General features: G+C 39.2%; 1 protein-coding gene across 4 annotated transcripts in view; it reads right to left on the bottom strand.

Annotated features, from left to right (window-relative positions):
• Window positions 1-9405, bottom strand: part of NUMB (NUMB endocytic adaptor protein) — a gene marked incomplete at its 3' end in the record, with an annotated part of 34590 nt that extends 25185 nt beyond the window's left edge. For all 4 annotated transcript variants that reach the window (XM_079537163.1, XM_079537165.1, XM_079537164.1 and 1 more), the window contains exon 1: window positions 9206-9405. In XM_079537163.1, the coding sequence (XP_079393289.1) occupies window positions 9206-9331 (126 nt within the window). In that variant the 5' untranslated portion in view covers window positions 9332-9405. The remainder of the gene's footprint in view (window positions 1-9205) is intronic.
• Window positions 9406-26770: the final 17365 nt, after the last annotated feature.

Below are 26770 nucleotides of genomic sequence, written 5' to 3'. Positions count from 1 at the left end.
GGGTAAACAAAGATATACACGTGGAACGAGCCACCTAGCTCGCATTACTACTAAGTGCAACTTCTTGATTTCCAGAGCTATCGGCACATCTCTTTTACCCAAGTGTAGGCAAAACGCCCCCAACGTTCAGCCCCTGTACTTGGCAACCTGCCTTTTGCTTGGAAAAGGGAGAAACAGAGCAGGGTAAATATTGCCTCTTGTCATACTCCAAAGCAGATAACCATTTCCCCATGCGTTGCCAAACCTCTATTCAAGTCACATGCTCCAACTTTCAGCAATCAGTCAAGCCACCGCTGCCAGAGACAGCAAGTTTAGCTGCAGTTTTCAGTACTGTTTCCACTCCGATGAATGGGGACATTATTGCACGTATTAAGTGCATCTATCCACAGCAAAAGGGTACAATCTCCAGACCTCACTGAGCATCAATCAATTCTGAATTATAAAAGAAATTATGCTGCCACACAATACTACTTTATGATGAGTACAAAAGGTGCTTTGTTTGCATTTACACTTTACACTTAAAGCTCTTCATCAAAAAACTTATTCTTCCCAGTGCACCACTACGGCAGAAGCTAGCTGCTCACAGCTATCAAGAACTGTGGCCTTGTACATTATACGGGCAGTTTCAAAAGTCTTTCTGAACATTGTTTGGACAGCTTTTTGATTTTTTTTTTTTTTTTTTTTTAGGTTCAAGTTCCCTCTATGTCCAAACCTATTTAAGTTTCTTTCTATTATAAATAACTGTCAGCTGCACAATGAGAACACTCCTGTCCTCTCTTTTTGCTACATCAACTTAAATCTCCCTTAAGCAGCAAGTCCTTTTCCAGGTCTTCAGTTTTATTTCTGAAATCCTTTCTCCCCCATCAGGCCCAGTGTAGATAACCTGCATCTGTACTGAACTTCTACCTATCCAACCTTTAGTGGGTAGTAAACTAAGGCCTAAATATTTCTTCAAGATACTTCAAATCAGCCAACAGCGCTTCTACAGAAAGTGAAAGATCCATTAGGGCAGAGTCCACGTAAAGACTATCACAAAATAAAAGATCCAAATAGAATAAAATACCTTCAAGAGTCGTTGGGGAGCCCCTTAACAAATAATTTTCAAGAAAAGTATTGCTTATTTCTAGCATTTTCAGAAAAAAAATTATATGATGGTACAGCAGGTAATTAAACAAACCCTCCACCTCAAGGCAATGGACTTTGTTTTCACAGATGAAACACCTCCTCCTGAGCCATTCAGTATCACTCTTCAGTCACACGCTGCAAAGCAATCAACACAGGAAGAAGTCAAACTGGCACACAGTAAAATGCACGTGGAACTTGAAAAACTTCATTCTTTTTCACGTCTTTTCGTATTCACGTCTTCAGTATTTTATGTCTTTTCTAATTTCATCTAACATCAGGCAATTTATCACCTAGTATGTTTGGTGAAGCTGTCCCACTGCCTTCCCCAAACATACACTTTTGAAAGTGTTCCTAGTAAAATACCGTGAGCTGATGTTTTATGGCAGTAATATTGCTGGGCAGCAATGAAATCAGTTTACCATCTGTGTCCTGCTACAAGAAATTACTACCTTGATCATCTTTGTTTTCTTTGACAAATACTTGGCTATCTCTGTCTTGGAAGAAGCAGAGTTCAACAGCATTGACTCAACAACTGCTGGCTCAAAGAAAGGACCTTACCCCGAACTCCTTCCATCACTTTCAGTTACTGGAAGACAGTAACATGCTGTTACAGTCTCTTTTGCAAACAGAGGCAGATAGACAAATTACTGAAATTTTTTCTGTATCAGCAGATGTTCACTTGGACTGTTCTATTTGCAGTAACAGATTAGGCTTTTCAGATTACATTTTAAACTAGACAGACACAAGAGAAGAGCTTACCAGAAGTCTTGGCCAAGGTGTCCTGTGCTAGCAAGCTAACTGCCAGAGAGCAGGAAACCACCATTTCCTTGGATACTTCTCCTCAATGCAATGACATTCCCATTTTTCTGTGTATGTGTAAATACTTCTCTACTGCTATACATAATATCTTCTTTGTAAGACTAAATGCTTGGAATCTGCATGTGTAGATAGGCTTCTAGAAAATGTATTGCTCAAGAATTAAAGCCTTAACTCCACAGCTTCAGGGTGAAACTCTGTCTTGTAACTAGACAAGCTTAAATCCAAGAAGCCTGGATATGCCTAAAAGTTAAGCCACATTTCCACTGACCTCTAAGATTTACATATTCAAATTTATGTTGCTGCTTTTTAACTTATTAGTTTGAAACAGATGTTTGCTTACAGCTGTATAAGCACAATGACAAAAACTCTGTAATTAATCATCAGTAGACAAACTTAGTAAATTCTCCTTAATCAAAACTACAGGTTAATTACGATGCTGTACATTTCCTTAGGGTCCAACTTCTTCCACTGCCCTAAATCACCAGAATAGATGTCTCTTTGATTTGTTACTCTCTCCACAAACACATGCTGTTACAGCATCTTGGTGCGACCACACATCACACCCATCTGCGAGTCACACTCTGCATTTCACTTACTGATTTTCATATTGTATATACTGGTGTGAAGAAAAACACTGAGGGAATTAAAAAAAAAAATCACTTTGGACTACTGAAGATAAAGTAACAAAGTTCAACATGGGTATGTGAATGCTTTACTCTTCATAGTCTCACAAATCCCTAAAATGTGGCTGAGGAGGAACTCAGTGGTTATGTAGGACACCACTTGCCTCAAGGCATGATCTACTTGCACATCTACACCAGAGAAGTCAGCCCAGTACTATTACATCATTTCTGCAACTGGAGATCAACAGGGTAACACTACCTATCCTATAGCTTCTAACTGCCATACAGTTAGAAAAGGGGGGTTGATTTCTGAGTTACTGTGAATGTCTACCCTAACTTTCCCTTGGTGACCTTACACTCATTACTCCATCCAATCCCATTACACCTTCCCTCATGTTCTGTCAGACTTAGGTTTTCAGCTGCTTGCTCTGACGTGCAATTCCTTTGTGTGTGTGGGAGAAAAAAAAAAAAAAAAGAATATCAAGTGTTGATAATAGTTTTATAAACACAGTGCACAGGAACGCATTCTAACTTTTGTTCCAGTTCTGCAAAAAATTGTTTCCATTTATGATATTGGAAACCTTCTAGTTTAGGAAAAAAGTAAAGAGTGTAGTGTCAATTTTTTATTTATTTTACTTCCAATACCTAAATTACATTTAAAAGATAAATTTCTACAAGGGCATCTAAATCATTTTTATGGCTCTAGGCATGAATGCTCGTATCCTTGGAACAAGTTGAAGTTCATTAAACAATTTAACAATTTGACCTTCATCAAAGAGAAGAAGGTTTTCAAACTAAGAAACTTCATTTAAAACTTCTTGTTCGCAAGCTATTCAGACAAAACTAAGAGGTTTTTTAAAATGCACAAAGTTTAAAGATTAGGGATTGAATTACACTCCTTTAATCATGATAAAATTACATAGGACTTTATTTAAAGTAACCTTCTGTTATCCATACACTTTCTGTTACAATCACCTTCTCTCATAATTGTCTTCTTCCTGTGATCTTAAATGCTGCAGGAGTTTCAAACTTTACATTTGCTTGCTGCTGGGCTAGCATTCCATAGGAATGGTTACTGTTCATTGCTAACATTGATTTCTTCCTTAAGAGGTAGGGATTTGCAGTGTTTCATGTGTAAGGCTCTGCAACCTGTCAGAAAGCAGCAGATTTGCCACTTTAATGTCTCAAAAATGCTTAACAGTTCCCAAGGACTTCTCAAGCACCTCAAGATTTCTCAGTCAAAAATATCACATGCCTAACTTAAGGGCCCTTCAGCATCAACACGCTGCTAAAATCCTTCACAGCTATTATGATTTCAAACAACTAGAAGAACAGTCAGTAACACAAAATAACAGCTATCACCTATGCTGACTACCAGTCTTTCTGATCTGGAAGAACAGAATGGCATGCAAATTATGTTCATAAACCAACTAAAAACAACCACCACCACCAAAAAAACCAATTTATATATATTATATATATATACATTCAATAATAAGGTGCATAATATAAATTGAAAAACTGAAGAGGACAAGTGGGCTACTACAAACGGTGTGAGAGCAGGCAGCAAAGGCACAGGCAGTGGCCTGTTCTGTGGTGGGCCACGTACATGTTAGTTACACAGCCACTGCTCAGACACAGGGATCCCAGAGACACGAGCTGGCACTCACAGGTCCCAGAGGTGATATCCTACAAAGTTCAGAGATAGTTAATCTCTTTTCTGCACTTTTTTAAAAAATAATTATTATATTAATTCACTGGCACAAAGCAATACAGGGCCTTCCAAACACCTCCCACCAAAGCAAGGGAAAGAAATGAAACAGTTGAAGAGTGTTGAAATGTTAGTTCTCCTACATGACTGTACAACTGTATCCATATGGCTTTTATTTGTCAACACTACCCGAGAAAAATCAAGACTCAGTGGAAAAGCTAATTCACATGATACGATACATTCAGCAGCAAACCCTGAATCACAGATGCGGTACGTCACTCCTCCCCAAGGACTTCTTTCATTGATAACTTTAGTCTTCCATTTGGAATAAATGGACTGAAATACACAAGTAGACTTGCAGGTGACAGGCAACATTTAAGACACAAAGTCAAAAGAGACAGACCCCCAAAAACTCAAAAGTGACAATGGAATTAATTCAACCACCCACATCTGCATCTAGTTGTTGCACCCGACAGAAGCACGGGTAGGAGGAATCAGTTGTAAATGTTCTAACATGTCTGGTTGGTTAGAACAACCAAGAACTTGGAAAACGTTTTGTTTAATTCTGTTAAGTAGAGCGAAGTGACCTATTTTTTCCTGATACAAATTTAACAGGCCAGTTACTCTACAGATTATCTGTACGGACAAAAACTACTTACCCAGAGGACATCTGAAAAGGCATTTCAGACAAAAGAAGCCCTAGTGTCAAATATTTTAGTCATTAAAACATAGAACAGCTGCATGCTCTCAGTGAGGTAGTGTCTACAGCAAGAACCCAAGTTTCAAAATGGGTATGTCAATGCACTTCATTTTTGACAATTATCATTTACAAAGACTGTATAAAAATAAATCACAGTACCAACAAGAGCAGCATTAATGTCTGTGAGAATAATCTTCTGAATAGCTGCAAATACCTAAACCTAAATCCCTTATACATTATATCTATCTGGCACAGTTTTCTCCCCCCCTCAGAAGCTTCACTACTGAAACAAAAAAGTTACTTTTCCGGTTGCTAGGACAGGGGAAGATGATTGTCACCTCTGAAAATACATTTTTGTACAGATTTCTCAGCAGTTTTAACAGTTCCACACTTAATGAAGTACAACTGAGTACAACTATAAAAGATGCAGTGTATCATGCCTCCACACCACAAGAGTCAGCACAGCCTTAAAATTACTGCCTAGTGGGGTAGTAGAAGTCTGCAAGCTACCCCTGTAGCTAAATACAGCTAATATCCAAATACAACTCCAATACCTTTTTGTACCTTTGTTGTTAGGCATGCACCTGTCTCTCTGCTGACGTAGTGGAGTGCAGAAAGCCATTCATTTCACATTCTGGTACAAAGGCTCTTTTCTCAGCGCAACTTCAGCTGATTCAAAAGAAGACAGATGAAAGAGCAGAGCAGGCAGGTCACTAACTGTTCCAAGGCCCTGTTTTGAATGTGTCAGATAACCTCCTGAGGTGTGGTTAGGTTCCAAATACAGACAAGGGCTGGCTGTAAGATCCTACACACGCTTGGACAACTGAGAAAACACGATCAGCAGCTTGTTGCATGCAACGCAGACATTCTGAAAACAGTGGATAAATACAGACTGTGAAAGCAAGGTGTCAGTACTTAGAAGTAACAGTACGACCCCAGGATTATCATAAGCTCTGAACTTATGAGCAGAGCACTGAAGAGAACAAACTGTGCATCAAATCTACTTCCCTGAGTTTTAAGGCAACAATGGCACAGGAATTTTACCAATACTTTCCATAGAGCACCTTCTCTACCAAAACACAGTTGTACAACAGGTGCATCAGAGTTGCTCAAAACCCACTGCCAGACTATAATTAACCAGAATCAAGCCGTGGATGCAGCACAGGAAGAACTTCAAGAGCAGTACCAATGTAAAACAACTTAGTAACACTGAACTTGTTTGCAATACAGCACCCTCAAAGCACAATGAATGAACAGCTACTGGAGTCCTGTCCAACACTAACAGAACAGAGCCTGGAGGCAAGAAGAAATCCTATTTGCAATGTTGACTTTCAAAGTGGTTCCACATACTCTCTAAAATCTAAAAAAGGATAAATCTGTGTTAGCACTCTACAAACACCCCAGGTCTGGGCCAAAAAAATGCCTGAAGGCAAGAAGTTAAACACACCAACTTTATGCTATTTTAAGAGAGTGATATATCTTTCTCACATCAAACTTTCATGACCCCTTTTACAAGAGAACTAAGAGTTTGTTTGCATTAGTCTTCTCTCTCTCTCTCTCAAAAAAAAAAAAAAAAAAAAAAAAACCTACCTAAGTAAGTCAGCAAGCATTATAAGAAACAAAGCCCTGACCATGGCTTCTATTCCAAAACTTTTCTGTATTTTGCTTTCATACAGAAAACCTTAAAGACAGTTACAGAATATCTGTTAACACTTCTTGGGTCTTCACCAGCTAAAATCTTAGACACTGTTTCAAAAGTCAGACTTTGATCTTGCTACTCAGCTACATTCTGAGCTTTCAGGAACTAGGGCAGATGATTTTTAGGGAGTGCAGGCAAGGCAGAACATAAAGAATAAGGATGGACTAATCCCCACAGATACACATTAAACTGTGGTTGAGAAGCTACAGGCAACTACAGCACCATGCTGGAATGCTAAACAGGGATATACAAAAAAAAAAAAAGGTAGTTTTCACTATATTTCAGAAAGCACTCCTATTAGTTGACTATTCTTAGTAAGATATCTCATTTTACTTTGCTCCATTGAGGAACACCAGGAAGAAAAGACACTCCATCAGATGTTTAAAGACAGGGCAACAGCCCACTTTTCCAGGAATACACAGACTTCTGAATAATGCCCGAGAACTGTGTAACAGGATACTCTCCTTCAATAGCACAAAGTTCCATTCTTTTTGTGAGCAAAATGCAGTACCACCCACTAAACCTCTGACTCTACATCTGGTTTATCTTGTTCCCTCACAATGCCATACTTCCTGTCTGTATCTACAAAACACCAGCTAACACCCACTTTGCATCTCAAGCCCATAAACACTTTCCACCACTGCCCTTCTCCAGACTCTGAAGTTTGGAAGATACATTCAAACTGCATAAACAAAAGCACCTCAGTGTCCAATGGTTCTGATTTTAAGCTTTCATCTAAATGCAAAATTGTCAAACATATGTGGCAAATATTCTAATGGAATCAAGAAACACAAATAAAGATGTATTTACTTCAGAGCTGTTTTCCAACGACCTAATTAACTCAGTGAATTCTAATACAAAGCAGGAAAACGGGGCTAAACAAGTTCCAGCCCGAGGACAGGATGCAACAACTCATCCATCTCTATGCCTTTTCACCACTGAATGGTCCAAAACCTTTTTCAACTTTGGGTGCATGTGCCCAGAATAGATGAATGCTTCATTTAAATACAGGAAGCATTTGTCATTGTAAGTGCAAGTCTTGACCAGGAGTTTAAAGAAGAAAACCAACACAAAAGTCAGTCTTTAAAGTGGTTCACATCTTTTATGTTCGGTCAAGGACTGAAAATACTTCCAGTTAAACTAAATGCCTAAATATTCAGAGTGTAATATTTTAGCTTTAGCACTTATGTCTAAGACTATAGTCTACTGTAAGACTATTAAAATGATGATCTTCAAGCTCACAATTCTATTCCCTCCTATACAGCATTAACATTTTGAAAAGCCTAATCTAAGTTCAAGCTTCCACAAAGCAGTTACTCAATTTCAAAGCTCTGGCACAATACCATCTCTCTTTAGTATTAGATTACAATTCCTTCATTCTAGCAGAAAACTAACGTAAGACAGAGATAAATGGGCAGGCAGGCAACCATAGCAAACTAGAAAGTTAGCTTGCGCATTGTATATCCCACAGAATACATTAAAAGCACACACAAGCAACTGTAACAAGATAACATGAACATAGTATCAACATTCTTCCACCTTTATAGAGTACCCATAACTTTACAAAAATATTTAACAGCCAACTTCAAGAGCTTCATCTAGCAACATCACCTGTTTAATAATTGCACATAATTATTACACCGGGAATAAAGAATTCTCAAGTGTCAGAACCACAGACAGCATTTTCCTCATAGATATGGAAAGCTAACGATTAACAGCTCAAATAAATATCATCTATTTACAATCTACCGTAGAAATAGTATGTCTTCAGGAACAGTTTTTGATTACAAGCTGAGCACCTTAAATTCCTTCCTTCCTTCTTCCTAGTAACATTAAATATAAAATAAACATTAAAAATGTGTTACTTCTTGGAAAAGATGAGACAATAAATGAAAAAACCTACTTATAGTACTGCAAATTTGGAATTGTTCAAGGAATTGATAAAGGCAATTTTAATTTCACACACATGAATAATCTGTAACAAACACAAAAAAAATAACAGAAGACATTGAAAATTTGTAAGTGCTTAATACCTCAAGCACTGGAAGGAAGCTGGGGTGTTTCTTCACAACATTTCCAACTTTCCAAAGGGAGGGGTTATACTTCTCAAGCATAAGCCACCACTTATCTTAGGAATAAAACCGTAACTATAACTTCATTTCAACTGATAGAATCTAGTATTTCTTCTATGCAATCCATGAGGTGTATCATTTCTGCTCTTCCAGAGAAATGAAGACGAATTATATTACTCCTCTGCCTAGCTACATGATTTATTTCAACTAGGTAATAACGTAGGATACATCAGACAATGACTTTCCAAGGCATTTGTTAAGATGATTCATCTGGCTTAAAAAAAAAAAAAAAAAAAAAAAAAAAAAAATCCACATCCTTTGCAATGAAGGCTGACCGTAAAATAGGTCAATGTGCAATGAAGCATACTTCTCGCTCCTGCTTGCCAAAAAACCCCAAATAATAATTCATGGCAAAAGTACCCCAAGGATACCCAAAAGAAAGGCAGAAATTCTTACCTTAACAGGGAAGCTGCACTTGCCAGTACGAACGCCTTCTTCATCGGTCTGCCACTGATGAGGCCTACTGGCCTCCGGCACATAGACATCTTTCTTTCTCCTAAAGCTTTGCCGTAATTTATTCATTTCTCAGATGTTGATGTCCTAGAAGAAGAAGAGAATTATTGCAAATGGGCACCAAACACATTTAGCTGCTTCCAGTTAACCAGCATCACCACAAACATCTATGTGAAACTTCTGAGCTTCTGCAATATGAAGGACCCTGTGTAAAGGAAATGCTTCGGACAAAGGTTGAGAAAGGGGGTAAATATTCACTTTAAAGCAGAAGACAAATCCACATTACTTAACAGCTTTCCACAGCAACTGAAGCATCAGATCCAGAAGTAACTGTTACTCTGAGCATAAAATTAACTAAAATAGCCGACAGAGAAGTTCTGAAGAGTGATGGACTCGAAATCCTGCCTCCTTGAATTTATATACCTAAAGCAGCCACGCAGGGAATGAGTAGCATACGTTTCTAAGGCACCCATACAAGACAAGGATTTGTAGCCTTAAAACGTCCCCTACAACTGACTGCTTGTACTGTTCTGTAAGTATGAATGATAGGCTCACTGAGGAAGACGATGCCAGCTTTTATGCAGTAACCAAGCTATCACTTCTGTTCAGAAGAGAACTGGAATTCACTGCTCTTAGACTACAAAAGACTCTGTGCCAGTTTCTACCAGGAGTGGATCGCTCAGCAATCAAGGTACAGAGCTGGGAGCACCAATACCTCTGCCTACAAGCACCATGTGTCTGTGTGTATGTGCTAAGGAAGCCACCAACTCGAGAAACAACAACCCAGAAGTATAACAACGACAAGTAGGGAGCGGCAGATTGGAGCCCAGGTCTTGAGGGGCATGTTCTAGGCCCAGCTTAGTCTACTGGTGGAAGTTCTCATTAAAATAAGATGTACATTTGAGGAAAGCATTGAAAATCTCAAAAGAATTGCCTCTTCCAAAGGAGGAAGGTAGTTCTATAGTTACGCTCCCAAAGACGCTCTAAAGATTCTAAAGATGCTTTTTTATACACTTCTACATCAGTTCTTGTATACTCAACTAAACTTTACAGACATGCTCACTTACTACATTGAAACTACAATTAGCAAAGAAGCTATCCAAGTAACAGCTAATAATAACTAATAAAAAGACTCAATATTCAACTACAAAAATAAAACAATATGGCATACAATGTGGAAAATAAAGAAAATATGCCAAGAGGCTTTTTGAGATATTACTCTTCTTTCCTGGAGAAAAAACTTCCTTACAAACACCACATCTCATTTTGGTACAACAAAGATGCTGCAGAATGCAAGGCAGCAAAAGCTAATTTGATTATATATGCTCATTTCCTATTACATTAACTAAGCTGCAGAATACAGAAGTTTATGGGTGACAATGGGTAGACTTGGAACAAAAGCAGCTTTGAAATCACTTTGAACACTAATTTTAAACCCTAAAAAGAACTGCAACACTTTCCAGTTAAAACTGCTTGATACAGGTGAGAAAAATCTGCATTCATGTTCACAGTATCTGATATTTAAGAAGCTTAAACTCAAGATGAAACAACTTCAAAACTGAACACAAGCCAGAAATGAAAACCATTATAGAAAACCAACGCCTGCTGATCAGCTCAATTAAAGGCAGTCAGTTGTTTTCACAACTCATTAAGCACTTAACTATTTCAAATAACAAAAAGATAGGGGCATGGGTAAAGAACAGCGCTGCATCATTAAAATCAGGACACTTAAGTGTGGCAAAATTTATATCAGAAGTTATGATTAAGCATGCAGCTTATGTTCAAGAGTTCAGTGATCAATGCAATGCTGCCTGGACCTGCTGCGTTGTGGGACATTGTCCAGCACATGGAATAATTCACCACATACTTCTACATCAGTAAAAAGGAAGGCAAGCTTCAATTTTTGCAGCAACGTGTGTTCAGAGCTGCTTCTTCCAAGCAGCCCATGAGACTGGGACACTATCATCCACTTATTTCTACCAGGAACCTCCCTCCACAGAGAAGCCTGAGAATAAGAGCTCCTGAACCATATATACTTCCTATGATAAGCTGAAGTGGCATTTTGCCCAAAGTACTTCCTTCTTACTAAAAAACCAAACCCATTTTCCTGCTTGTTCTAATTTTGCAGCCACGCTGGCAACAAGCACTTTAAAAATAGCTTTCCTATTTAATAGAAGTGCTGACAAATAGCAAGATTAACTTCTGGTCAGGTGACCAGCTAGCTTTCTCCAGCCACCACACTCCTATTTCCTGAGACCTCAGGATGTTGTGAGTGGTTTGTGAAATACTTTGCCCCAAAACCAATTCTTTTGCTGGCAGCATGGACATCATCCCAGTACAGCTGGCTCTGTCACTTGATGCAAAAGCATTAAGTCATACAATTCACACAGGATGCACATTTGAGGATTCAGGAGAGAGGCACATGAATTGTCACGCTCGGATGCTGAAATCCTCACTAAATATATATGGAGCTCAAAATCATTGCCCAGGATTTGCAGAAAACACCCAAACGAGTATTGTCTACTTCAGTTCTCTGCACTGCACTCCATGTTTTCAGAGAAATACGGCACGTCTGTGGGTACAATGACAGATAACAACAGAAGCTGCAATAAGCTAGCAGGGTATTTTCTACTGAAGTGACAGCACTACTGACACTAAGTAGTATAGTACTCAGTCTCTGGATTACAAAGGCAGGAAAAAGCTAGTGACAGAATTTGCAGGTTCAGAAATTAATCTGTGTCCTATTACTAAAAATATTTTAAAAATCCACAAGATAAAATTCACAAAAGTACTATTTTAAAAAACCACTTATTTCCTTTCCACGTGTATAACCCAACATCCAGTTGGGTCAAGAGAAAGGACAGCGGATAAACAGAAACCAAAGACAAACCTGGCCAAAAAACAAGATGAGAAACTCGATATCTATTTAAAATAAAAGTAGTGCCTTATAGGAGTCTAATAAATCAAGGCTGAAGACAATGAAGTTCTGGACAGATGAAGACAGAGACCCACATTGGGTTTGAAGGCTGCCCTTACCAGAGGACTCACTGTAGGCTGTCCAGCACTTGAATGGGCACAACCCTTACAAAAACAACTTCCACCACTTATGCTATTGAAGAGATTATAAAGTGAGGCTAAACATTAGACCGATTCCCTAAGCACCATACAAGTATCCATACAGGCTTGGAAAAAAAAATATATATATATATATATTCACGCCCCAAGTTTCACATTTGCTGACCATTATTTCTAATTCAAATTGACACATACTTAACATTCTGAAAACACAGCTAAGAACCTACTTTTCTATAGTAGTAACAATCTGAGGAGAGCTTTGGCACTGCTGTTCTTTCCACCAGCACCTGCAAAGGTCTAATTCCAACCCAACTCAGTTCACTGACAACTAAGGCAGCACAGAGATGGAAACACTGAGGAAAGTACACATCGGATGAAGCATTCTTGGCTTCATGGCCTTGCGCACCACCAGGTAATGGCTACAGAACAAATCACTGCACGACAGACAAGCAGATTTATTCATGCCTTATTAGCTACTCCACTTTACCGATGACTTCACTTTTATCCTCCAAGAAATGCAAGCCAGTAATTTACCCTTCAGTGCAGTATGAGTACACTTGAACATTAACTGAAGCTGGATCATGTGCAAGTTGCCAATGATGCAAATTGGAGCTTGGCTTGCCGTGTGCAAGCTAACTCATGGAGCCATGCCTTCAGATAAGCACTTCATTTACATTCTGCATAAATGTTTCCCTGAGAGCAGTTGCTGCTACAAGCTAATTCAAAGTACAGCATCCGCAGGCAAAACAACAATTCAGAACTGGTACCTGAGCTGCATTCACAAGATTAAATGGTTAGATTTCAGGCTAGTGGCACTACCTAGTAAGATTTTCACACTTGAAGCAACCACTCACAGTTTCAACACTGAGGAAAACAAAACCAATAGAAATCCATTTAACATCCTTAGCTCCAGCCTTAATAAAGATTATTTAATCTGCACTTGTTAGATTGTGACTTTTGTTTGTGGTGGAAGGGGATAAAAAACTGATTTTAAGCAATTCCTCAGTTGATCCAGGTCTGTTTGAAACGAGGCGGTTTAGGATCACTTGCTGTGCTCTCTGAGAATCAAGTACTGTTCCCTATTTATCAAATGAAAAAAAAAAGTCACAGGTGAAATAAGGGCAAAGCACTCCTGACAGCCTGCAACAAACGGAGCAGCCAAGGTTTGGGAGATAGCACCAGCCCTGCAGTCCTCCTGCAAGCACAAAGCATGACAAGCAGGCTGCATCTGCACATTTATAGAATTCCTGGATGCATACATTCCGAATAACAGAGAAATCTGGGCTTAAGAGCAACGCATTTAGGTATCACCCTAACATTAAAAATAACTCATACAGCTTCCTTATAAAATGAACTCAATAAATGCGTTATGATCAGACTATTAAGAAAAATGCCATGCAGCTGAGGAAGGAGCAGCTGCACAACTATCAGCCCCATGGGCTTTTTCCCAGTGAAACACATCTACTATTGCTAATACAAAGGAACAAACAGAACTCCAAATCCAGATCAACAGGTTCACCATCTTTAATATGTTTTTTGTCTTCATATCTAAGTTTGTGAATAAGAATGTTCCAGATTTACTTCACATTTTAGACCTAAGATAACATGTACCTTGATATCATAAAAGAAAATATGCTTGCTCAACTTATTTATTAGAGCAACACATCAGAAACACTCCTCAACAGGGCTGTGAAGACTGGGCTCCTCAGAAAACGGTGGTTTTGTGCTTTCATGCAAGCGCATCCTAGTCACACCTGTCCTAAAACTCATATCTAACAGCTACCTTTTAGCAATCTGAAATCATGAACTTTATTATGAAATTTGTAGGAGTCCACACACACCAAGAAGTACAAATAGCCCCAACTTCCACATTTCAGACTAATATTCTGCACTGCTTTTTCTTGCAAAGTTCAGTAAGTTGTTGATACTTTAACTTCATTGGAAACCTTGGTTAGAACCAGGAAGTGATGACATCAATGAGGAAATGTGCTTATTTCAAGTCTTGTGACAAGACTTAGTTTTGGCAGGCGTATCTGTCTGTAGGAGTGCAAATACAGTAATATAAAAAGATCTATTCTGCTTTCCAATGCACAGTCAAGATGATTGCATAAGAATGTTTCAGTTATAAGAGGCGAGGTAGACAAGTAAACATACTGCAGCCAAGGTAAATAGCGTGTTCCTGACTACTATAAAGCTGCAAGAATGAACTTTTATTCCTCTGAAAAATCCTTAGTAAGCACTGATGCTAAACAAACCTTCCCTCCTCTCCCACTTGCACCACATAAAAACGCGTAATGCCCTATCTCTCCAAAACCTACCATAAAGGTTAGCCAAAACTTACTGCAGCAGCTTCACTGCAATTATTCACCAGCATGAGAATACAGAGTACCTTTATCTTCTAAGGAAGAAAAGGTCATTCCACGTGTCAAGTTTTGAATACAGAACGTTGAGCCTTTTTGTAAGTTTAGATCCCATAAAATCTAATTAAATCCAGCAGTCACACTAAAGCAAATGAAAGCATGAACCATATGAGCATTCTCAGTAAAACGTTAACGGTCCAGTTTACGCAATCCAGTATGACTAAACCGCATTATTCACCACATGGCTTTCCAACACATTTACCCTTTCATTACCCAATTAAGATCAAATAATGTAATACAAGTAAGCATCCTAAGATACAAAAATACACAAAGATGAAATATGAGCCCATAATAAATACATTTCATTATTGCTATTAATTAGAGGTTGAGTTTGGGATATTTTCCTTACTGCAGAAAAATAAAAGTGTTTGGTAATGTAAAAAAAAAAACAACACAAAAATAAGCATATCAGCTACTTAGACAAGTCCAAAGGGATCTGGGCTATAATCATAACATCTATTTATCTGATGGTGTTCTTAGAAACTCTGATGTTCTGACATCATGTAAGTTGAGGTACTGTCTATCTGCTGAAAGCTGACATTTGTCCTCAATGTGCAGAAGCTGGCACCTTTAAAACAGTCAACCTGATCACTTTGGAAACAGCTGTAGTCCATAAAGATGCAAGTATCTATCAGACTGTGCTCTCACACCTGAGCTTAGGTAACCCATCATGTGAACACTCTACAGCTGCTTCTCAGCACTCTTTTTTTCTTCTCCATCACAGCCGAGGGTGAATAAAAGAGAAAATGTTAAAACAACATGGTCTTACTGGCAAAAAGCAGAGTTAAAAATTGCACACAACTTAGGAAATACCAGGAAATGAAATCACGAATTTTACTCCAACACACTATTAACAATTGGTGGCTAAAACATCCAGCTACTGCACGTCCTGACCTAAAGCTCAGAATTAATATTTTAAGATCATACACCAGTCTGTTCAAACAGCTATCTGCATGCTGCAGCAACAAAATGCAGAGTTCAGTGCTCCACAACAGTATGCAACAGAAGTACCAGCACAGCAGCCCCACTTTTCCAGACTCTTAGAAGTTGAACTGACAGAGAAATTCAAGTTTGATCATTGTAAAACCGAAGGTATTCCTAAGATGCCATGTTCCTTCTATCAGCCAAACAAACCACTTGCCTCTCCTTGTGCAAAATCTAACAAATACAAGAAAAACAATCCTCATTTTCTCCAGTAATGACTATTCTAAAGCAAATGTCCTAATTCAGACTCTGCAGCCAATGCAAACTCTGACTACAGCTCCATACAGTTTGCTTCTAGGTTTTGGTGCAGAGGTACAAGGCAGCAATCCTTTTGTTACAGGTGATCACGTTGCAAATGACTGTCAACCAACAGCAAAAAGCGCATCTCAACATGCTACACAAAGCTAATCGAATTATACCACCTAAAACAAGTGAAAATAAGCACAAGTTTTCTAAAACACCAGCTGTGCATTGTGGAAAGTAGTTCAGGCAATTCTGCTCTGCAGCTCATCTGGATGCATGTGACGAATGCTAACTAACCAAGCCATTTCTCTTCCAAGTGAATCATTTACATTTAGGGTAGCTAATTCTTGGATTTCGAAACAGTTTTAAAAAAAGAACATTCCAGGTTTTAAAACCATCTTTCCAAGTACATGTCAAACTCGGAAAATATACTACATTTTTCTTTTTTGTTGTTTAGTTTTGGGTTTGTTTTTTTTTGTTTGGTTTTGTTTTTTGTTTTGTTTTTTTAAGAAAAAGAACTTAAAGGTCTGAAACAATGGGACGAGATTTCTTTTAATCGTGCAAGTCCAGGATCCAAAGTCTGAAATTGTCAGCACCAACAAATATAAACGCATTTTCTCTACTGAAAGAAAATATTAAATTAAAGTAAGCCTACTTTGTTGGTTAATAGGTCGCATAAATCTCAGGTTTTTACACTGGAGTTACTTCAGTAGTACCAGTATTTCACACCCATGCAAACAATGTTTGAACAGACAAAGTTGTAACCAGTATGGCAAACATCTCCTACTTATAAGTCGGAAAGGTCAAATAACAAATTATACTTCTGCACTACCTGCCTGATCCTTGCCTACTTACTGTTAGGTCAGCAGCACAGGAAGGCACATTCTTTTGGTTCTGGATGTAAAGTGACAGCAGAAATTGGGAAGAAAAAAAAAACCGAAAACACAACACTAAATCAGATTACTAGTAAAGGCTATTTAATCAAGGTAAAAATAGGTATACCCATACTGAGGCCTTATGTTCCACAGAATGGATGTGCTCAACATGAATGTGAAAGCCACAGCATTTTGGAGAACTGATCCAGCAACAGTGCTCTGCACTGCCTGAAGTCCAGTCCATCAGTCTGCACAGCCCACATTCTGAATGTATTTGGAACAGTAAGCTACACATTTTTACTGACTTTGAGACATCTACAGAGGGAATGAATCACAGTGTTGACAAGTCTGTCAGCAAGAATGGCATGTATAGAAAGCTAGGTAAATCAAACCAGGTAAATCTAAAAGGATAGCAGCATGCTGGAAAGGACAAGAACAGGAAGCCAAACAGCTATGAACTGTGATTTTTGTTTTATTTCTGTATGCTCTCAAAAGCAAATAGTTACGTGACTTTTCGGCTGACGCAAAATGTTCTGGAGTAGATTAATTTAAACTGATTGTAGAGATGACAAGAGAATCTCATAAAAAGGAACAACCATGATAAGAAAGGCAGTGCAAAGCACATGAAAAAAAAAAGAGAACACCACTTAACTGTAAATAACAGTAAATACAAATTCAGCAATAACTTTTGTTTACAGAAGATAGTGAGGCACATGTTTAGTCCTCCAAAAATAGATCATGTCACTGTCAAATAAGTGGGCGGCATTACAGGCCATTATAGCAGGAATAGAATAAAACCAGAAAGGTGCCACCACAAAAATAAAACGGGCTACACTCATCTTTAATACTGCATAGATCTTGTAGTTACTTCATCCTTTCTGAAATCAAACAAAAAGGTTCAAAAGGGTAACAACAATTAAAAGTACATGGCTGGACAAGGAGAGGTTAGGTACAAAGGTCTTTCCCGTTCATTTTCTGGCACTGCCCTTTTTGTAACTCTCCCCACAAGCAAGCTGCTTTCCTGAGGTAATAATGCTTTTTCTACTTCTTACTTTCTAGAAATTGGAGACAAACAACTGAATTCTACAGCAGTCCAGATTTCAAAATAAAAGAGGAATACTTTTATGATATGCAATTAACTTGCACTGTTCCCTGCCCCGAGATGTTTTACAAACAAAAACCATACATTTTAAAAGAATAATTGTTTGAACAGAAATTCCAAAGGCTATAAGCAGTGACATCCGAAATGCTCATTCAGGAAAGTACCCAGTCTACGCACCAGGAAGGCTTATTTCACCTCTGCCTTACCCTTAACCCTCCCTGGGAACACTCCCTGAGTATTCTCTCTAAGAACACCAAACACTGAGCCACCAAGCCCACGTTCCAAGCCAGCCCAGTTCACGAGCCCATGTCCATTCACCACAAACTCAGCTAGCCACTCCTGTGCTCCATCTTTCACAGCATCATACCAGAGTTGTTGGTATTTGGCCACAGCAAGACCACCAGGGGCAGGATCACTGCATGCAGTAAGAAATTTTCTTTTCCAAGCCCACAGAAGCAGAAGTGTCCACAGCTACAGAATCACAGAATGGCCAGGTTTGGAAGGGACCTCATGAATCTCCAACCCCCCTGCCACAGGCAGGGCCACCAACCTCCCCATTTAATACTAGACCAGGCTGCCCAGGGCCCCATCCAATCTGGCCTTGAACACCTCCAGGGACAGGGCATCCACAACCTCTCTGGGCAGCCTGTTCCAGCACCTCACCACTCTCTCTGTAAAGAATTTCCCCCTGACATCCAACTTAAATCTCCCCTCCCTCAACTTAAAACCATTTCCCCTTGTCCTGCAGTTATCAAAAAAATATCAGCTTTCAAAGAATTGATTCCCCTCCTGTCTGTAAAACATTTAAACAAAAACAAGCACAGGAATTTGTGTACTACATAGCTCACTGAATCTGAATTTAGTATGGCAGCAAACCATGTGTGCACTATTCAGTCTCAATTAGAAAATCTTAAGTTTGCTTAAAATACCATGAAGTAAGTATGAGGAAAACTGAGCTGTAAGAATGTTCACAAGACAACAGAGGCCTCCATTTTAATGTCACTGCAGCAGGCAGAAGCATTCAAACCCATCACTGCTTGACAGTTCTTGTACAGCAATTCAAGTAACTTTTCTTGCTCCCATTCTCCAGCAGTTGAATAAATGTAAAAGATCCTTTCATCTCTCCATTTTCTTCAGCTTGTTCACACTAAATCAGCCATGCTTTTGTCTGCAGCCAATGCAACAAGAAGATTAACTGTTACCAAAGGCGTTTTTAATATTAATTTAAAACTCAAAGTAAAATTGTGAAGGTCAGTGTTAAGCTTTTGTGGAAAATGGTGGCTTTGATAATGAAAATGACCCCAGAGAAATGATACAGTCACTGAATCTGGCAGTCAGAACTTTTGGTCACCCCTTATTAAGGCTCCTAAGAACAAATTTTTCTTCACCAGAAATGCAGTTCTTATTTATTATGTTAGGAATTCGTGTCAACATATGTACACCTGTCCACTGCAAGTCTGAGTTGTTTCATAACTGTTTTCTCATAATAGCTCTCTTTGCAAAACATCGTCTGGAACTGATAGTATTATTTCTCAAATCTGTTTGCTTTACACAAATGTAATCAAATCAGAAGCTAGCTTAATTAAATCAGATATGAACTAAATCCATGTTCTTTTAAGCACACAGGATGCAGTGTTTTCTGAATTCTTCTCCTGGTATTAATGACAGAACCAGTGAAATCACAACAGTTAAGTGTGCTTAAAAATATTCTGCATCCTCTCTAGATTCTAATACAACCCATATGCTCCTTCGCCAAGAACTCACAAGCTGTGTGAGAAACCTGTCACCATAGTCCCTATTCCAACATTCTAATCAGGATTCTTCAACAATACCAGCTTTTCAGTACCATTTTGTCCATATACAATTTGTATTCCTTATGATTACACAGCACATAAAACTTCATTTCATGCCTCATGTTTCTCACATCTGCCTACTGTGAGAACTGTAAGAAGATCTAAGCACAACTTCAGTGGCTTGCTTACACAGTGATTTTGGAAAATCAGATGTAACACCAGAACTGAGGAAAGATGGTGTACTTCAAAGGATTCCTCTTCAAAAAAAATCTGGTTTATATAATTTGTGACAAAAACAATTCCTCAACCCCAACTACCAGAGAATCAAAGTCACCAGAATATACCCTTCATACTGTAGCAAAAATATGCTGACTGCGTGACTTACGTTTTTTTCTCAGGTCCACAGTAGCACTTCTCTAAAAACTCCTCTTGCAAAGTTCTTCACTTGGAGCTATAACCTTGACTCCATGGATACAGGAAGAGATATGAACCTATGGGCTGAGAAAAAAAAAAAAAAAAACAGAAACGATAAAGTCAGGCTCAATATGGGCTAAAAATGCTAATGGAGCAAACAAGGAGTAAGGTGTTAGCCAGAAGGTATTAACAGATAGAAAGACTGCATTTAAGGGTTTTTCTTTGTTGTTGTTTTGTTTTGTTTTTTTTTAATATTAAAAAACCCTCCATATTAAGGCTTTCAGATTGGCTTTTATAAACAGATGCATTCCCTCCCTATTTCTAGCTGTTCATGGCCTTTTGCTGGAGAAGATACAAACATCTGTGCTTATAGATGTCTAGGACAGAAATTTAACTGAAATTACTACCAAAATCTCACCATCACTACTGACTGGACTACTGATAGCACACTCAGACATTTCCTTTCACAGAAGTTAACAGTTTCACTACAGTCACTAACATCAGTATCACATTATTGCTAATATGCACTGATACAGTGATCTGTAACTAAATCATCACTGAAAATCATAAAGACAGCTTGAGACATCGTTAAATCCAGGGGTACAGATCCAAGCAGTTATTTAGAGCTCCTTTAGTCTCAGTGGAGAAAACAGTTCAAAGTCATAAATACATTCTTTAAGCATACTTAAAAATGAAAATATTTTCATCTAAGTAGACAAACGTTACCAGATAATTTCCAATTTTTATGCACAATATCAAATTAGTAATTATAAAATTCTTCTGCAATAGTGAAGTGGGTTTGTTAGGTATGTTTTTTTTTAAAAAAAAAAAAAAAAAAAAAAACAGAAAAAAAAAACATGAAATAGGAGCAACATGAGTACCTAACAATTTAGTCAAAATACTTGTTCTTCCCAGCATCACAAGAGTTTAATTCCAGCCTGCAGACCACACTGAAACCAGTTAGTCCACTACGACAACCTCTAGCAGAGAAAAGGGGAGAATAAAATCCCCTTTCATTACTTAAGACAACTGCTTCAAAGTAATAAATCTGCCTTGCTTACCAAGTGCACTGCAACAGCACGCATCAGCATTTCAACTTCCACTCAGAATTAAATCTAGGGTAAATTAGCATAGAAATCAAGTCTTCGGCTTAGTCTGAAAGCGTAAGGGATTCAGCCCTGCTGCACTACCTTCCTGATCACAAGACTCTGGAAATTTCAGCTTCTTTCTGTTACCTTTATATTCCCCCTATTAAATCCATTTCTTAACATCCAAGCTTTATTATCTCCCAAAATCAGCACAGACTTCGTGCTACAATACAGACAATTACTACAAACAAACATGTACTAAAAGCCAGAGCAAGTCTTTGCATGTTTGTTTTTCTCGCATGTTGTTCTTGCATTCAAATCGATTTTAAGACAAGGCCATAATGTGACTCCTGACACCAACAGTTTAAATTAACTCTCACATAATAAACAACTTGCGCTGAAATTGTCTGCAAGATCCAGAGATTAACAAAAACGTTACTGCATTCTTAGTTCAGTGAGACACTGAGCACTCAGTAGCGACATGACATTTAACCAACAGCAATTAACAGCTGGTCAACCACACATTCAACAGAAAGTAAAGAAATGCAGCTCAAAATGCTGCTGCCCCCTTCCAGTTTCCTGGTGCATCCATGTAAGCAGCTGAGATCCATCCACCAACACCACAATCCCCAAGCCATGAACGTTCACAAAGCTCCTGTGACATTACAACACATCAGATGCTCTCCCATTTACAATATTCTAAATCACCACGTTTATTTTGGCACTGATCTATCAATAGATAGCAAACTTAAAAACAACAGAAGAGAATAAGATGTTATTTCTTCAGAAAAATCATCAAAAAGACAATTACAAGCAACACCTGTTGAAGTTAGACGTATCTCAAGCCATCACTAAAGCAGATTCTGTCAGTTAGGATGAGATCTACAGAAAAAGCACCCACTGGACTGCAACTGAGCACCTACCAATTTTATTTAAAATGCCATGCTTCTTTAAGATACAGTGCTGACTGAGAGAAGGACAAAGAAGGACAAAGAAAAAGTCTTTGGTGAAGTGAGATGAACTTCTGTAGATTTGTTGTTCTTTTCCTCTCTTACTTGGTGTTATTAAATAAAGGTATATGGCCTGGCCTGTTACTTGGGAGAAGTAGTAAACCAGGGGCAGCTGTCAGTATTATAATTGTCTGATGTTTCAGGCCTCAGCAATTACTGACGAACTTAAAGGACCTGAATAAAAGCTGACCGAAAATTAGACATCTAATTACTCATAAAGCAGTTACAGTGATCTACTGCAACACACACAGCTCCCACCCTGCGCTGCACAGGACCTGCTGGCACAGCGTGCCACAGAGGGCACAGCCCAGAAGTAATGCATGCTGGTCATCATGTGGCTGCTGCAGCCTCTTGAATCATAGAGATAGCTGTCATCTTCCCAGCTCTAAATTACTTGGCAGAGGAGCACAGAAAGCAAACAGGAAGCACCCAGGAGAACTGCCTTCCTTCTTACTCTGCCTCACACTCTTTAGAGCGATCAACGAAGCTTCAGGCTCAGCACAGACAGAAATACCACCCAGCCAGCACCCAGCAGCTGCCTCCCCACACCCACAGCACAGCTCCTTGCTACCAGACTTCCCTAAGGCCCAGCAGAGCACTGAGCAAGTAGTCAATTCACTACTCTCAGAAGTCTCCTCTGAGTACCTGAGCATTTGGATTCCACCACCACATTACATACTGCCTGAGGATGAATAGGTGCAGTGGCAAGCAACAGATTTCATTCCTGGTACTGAGATACTTGAAACAGAAGCAGCACAGGCTTTGCTCTGCTGTGAGTTGGGATGCGGTGTCACTGCCTGCTCTCAACACCCTGCCAGCCACACCATGCCTTACTTCCACAGCAGACAGCTGCTTCCAGGGGTGGCAGCTGAGCTGCGGGACAAACCAGAATGAGCAGGCTAAAAATGCTTGTGATGTGACAGCCAGCACCCAGCAGCAGGCAGGCACAATGGGGACTAAGTGCATGCTGCCAGATTCAAAGCAGCAGAGAAGTCAGAACTGCATTACCTCCACCACTGACTAGTCACAGAGTCCACTGATTTCTGCAATGCATTGAATAAACTCAATTATTCTGACAGATACCCTAGTATAACTACTCTATTCATAGATCACTATTCTCAACAGTGCCTTCTGTTCTCCTTTTCTAAGTCTGGAAACCATATAAAACAGTCTGTTCCTTACAGAACGTGCAATTGTCCTTCGCATGTTAGGCAGTGTTTACAGAACCAGTAACAAGGACAGCACCAATTAGAACAGTTTCACAGTTACATGGGAGACAACACTGCCTCCCTTCATATGGAATCACAATTATTCATTCTTTAGTTGTCCTATAATTCCTCTACATACATTTTACCTTACTAGACTCAAGGAGCGAACTTTGGAGCTGGGAATGCACACAGATAGCAACACAGGTATGGAATCAAAAGTCAGCTCCTTCCACTCTGGCAAAAAAAAATTTTAAAATAAAAAAATCAGATCTTCAAGTGCTAGCACAATCTGTTCTCAAAAGCAAGTTTGACACAAGTTGATCTTGATCACAGATCCAGGGAAACAAATACCACCTTACCTCCCTTTGATGTTACGTACCGCTTGGTCTAAAAACATAAGCATACATGGCAAAAGGTCCACCCAAACCACACTGTTGCGGACCCTGGTATGGCCCCAATTCATGGCAACTACTGTCTTGTAAAGCATACATGGCCAAAGCACCAAGTGAAAACAAGGGCTGAATATCACACTTGGTACGCTCTCTAACAGCACTTCCTAACGCAGACAGGTGCATATATGTCATACTACTAAAATAATAACTTCCACTGCAAAGACTGACTATCCACCAGGCACCAGTTAGCTGTATTACAGTGCCATCCTACTCTGCAGCGTGTTCGTTCTGTTTCTTCTCAGCTCAAACACGCACTTGGTTCAACAGCAGCATACCATCCAAGCTGACTGCTGGAACACAGCTCCAAACCTGAAGACACAGCTGTGCGTTTGAATTTTGTGTCCAAGCTGTGTATCCAACTGCTGATTTGGGGCACTTCACCTCCTGAGTTTATCTGCACACCACCACCTTCCTTGCAGCCTTCCAGAGCAAGGCACATCACACCAGACAGCTACCATTGCTTCAGGCAGCACTCCCTTCCAGCAGTGCTTGTTTCTGGGGAGGACAGCAATGCTCAGACATGAAGTGCAGAGCTTCTCGTCTCCTAAAATATGTTTCTTTTGACATTTGTATCAGCCTGGATCTCTGCTACAGACAGAGATGCTGAAAGCATTTATATAAAGTCCACCCTTGTAAATATAAGCATTTCATCACACTAATTTCCCAGCATCAAGACTGAGAGTTTGGAAACCTATTCAGAAAAAAAGGAGCATCAGAGAGCTGGCAAAAATTAGGAGAAGATCTCAACAGCTACTGTATGTTTCTTTGGCCAATTTAGCCTCATGACAGTAAAAATATGCAAGTGACCGCAGGCATTCAAATTGCATGCCTCAAAAAAGACTGTTGGAAGCCACAAACTACCTTTACTCAGATTTCACACCAAGGACATTTCAGAGTTACGTCAAACTGTTTTTTTCCAGTGGTTAGGCAAAGTGTGCAAACTTATAAATATTGCACAGAAAGATCATTCATCTATGCAATAATGCGCTTTTCAGTTATTTACACTCAGCATTTTACCACACATAAATAAATTTCATGAAAGACGACTTGCATGCAAAACAAGTAACATTAGAACTTGCAAGGGCAGTCTAGTTAAGCCACTCAATTTTTTTTTTCTTTTAAAGAGCTTACATATTTGAATGAGTTTTCTATTTTATTGTTCCCTCACTGTCTATGACAAAAAATTATACAGGAAAAGGCCACATGGGAAAATATCTTATTCTCTTCTTCCATCTTCCTCTGTCTGTCTCTGTCTCTCATGAAATAAGACCACAGGAAGCTGACCCACAGCTCTGTCCATAAAAGAATTATGTAGAAACATTTCTGTGAAGTACTCAGTGTATGACAACACAAACTTTCTTAGCTTTCGCAAGTCTTAAGTTTGACTGATGCCAGCACTAAGTTTCCAGCACAGTCACACTCATGCTGCCTGCTGGGAATTCCTTGTTACAAGAAGGGGCTGCAGTTCACGCATCATTTTGACAGTTACTGTGGATTTCCTTTTTCCGTGCTCACTCCTCATTTTCTCTCTCATATCTAGCCCTGCGTTCAATCTTAACTCACAGTTCAGTTCTACGCTGGACAGTAAATCTACAGTTCAGAAGTTTCTCAAGGTTCAACATACACAATGACTGAAAGTAGACTATACATCCTAATATTATAAAATGAAGCCTCCTTAATCCTGAATCCACACCAGAGAAAACAGCATGGCTAGGATTCTAAACCTGGAAGCTGAAAAACAACCACAACTATGTCCAAGACCATTTTTTCCTACCCACAACGATATTTAAAAGAAAACAAACCGCAGTGAGGTGCTTCCTACTACTCATGTAACTTCTCTCTCTCAAATCTTACCAAAAAAAAAAAAAAAAAACTAAAGATAAAGGTCACCAAAATTTCAGTCGGGAACGAAAGGCTCTTCATGGTTTTCCAGAGCCTATAGCGTGAACCTCTGAGCTTTGATGAGCTGCTGTAACAAAGCCAAGATAACCAAGGCTATCCTGCATTGTGCTACAACCACACCCAGGAATGCAACACATGCCAAAACTCCACAGTTGCTCACTGACATAGACACAAGAGGAATCACAGCATGCACTCAGTTTCTCACCACTGGAGCCATCTACTTCAGTCAACCTGCTATAAACACCTAGTTCTGTAGACACAGGACATTGGAGTCATATGCAAGAGAGCCAGCTGATAATTGTACATAAATTTTGAGCAATATAAAACCAAGGAAAAGAGGAGATATGGGAAGCAGCCTACTTTTAGGTCTGCATGCTCAGAACCCAAAACAGAGCCACCCATTAGCTAGATAAGGCTGCAACAGAAATCTGGGGCTTGGGCTGCAGGCATATTTCCCCATGTATCACATATTGATGCATGCTGCCCTGTTGCTGAATTCATCTTTGCCAGACATAAATAGTATTTGTGGAAAGGAAAAAAAAAAAAAAAACAACCAACAGAAAACCACATGAACTGGTAGAAGGCTGCCTTGTAAGACAAGGCACAAGGATATGCTTGACAACGCTGTTGAGGCTATGGAGCACCAGCAGCCTGCCCTCAGCTCTTTGTGCTACAAACCTGCATCTGCTGCAAACAGCAGTTCCATGCTTTCTGTGCCAGAGGGCGGCTGTAAATGCAGCAGCTGCCCCACCTCATTCCCATCCTGCTTCTGCAGTAAAAAAAAAATCTCAATATAGATTGAGTGCTTTATCAAGTTAGTAATCTAAGTCCATGCATTTTATTAAAATGAACATCTACAGGTCAATTTCCAAAACAACTGAGCTTAATCTTCAAAGGTTTTCAAACAGCATGAGTTAAAACTTGAACACCACTGTTGAGCAG

Source organism: Tetrao urogallus, assembly GCF_951394365.1.
Source record: "Tetrao urogallus genome assembly, chromosome: 6".
In the NCBI taxonomy this organism is placed as follows: Eukaryota; Metazoa; Chordata; class Aves; order Galliformes; family Phasianidae; genus Tetrao; species Tetrao urogallus.
The sequence above is the reverse complement of the archived record's forward strand: the minus strand, read 5'-3'. Positions and strand labels throughout refer to the sequence as shown.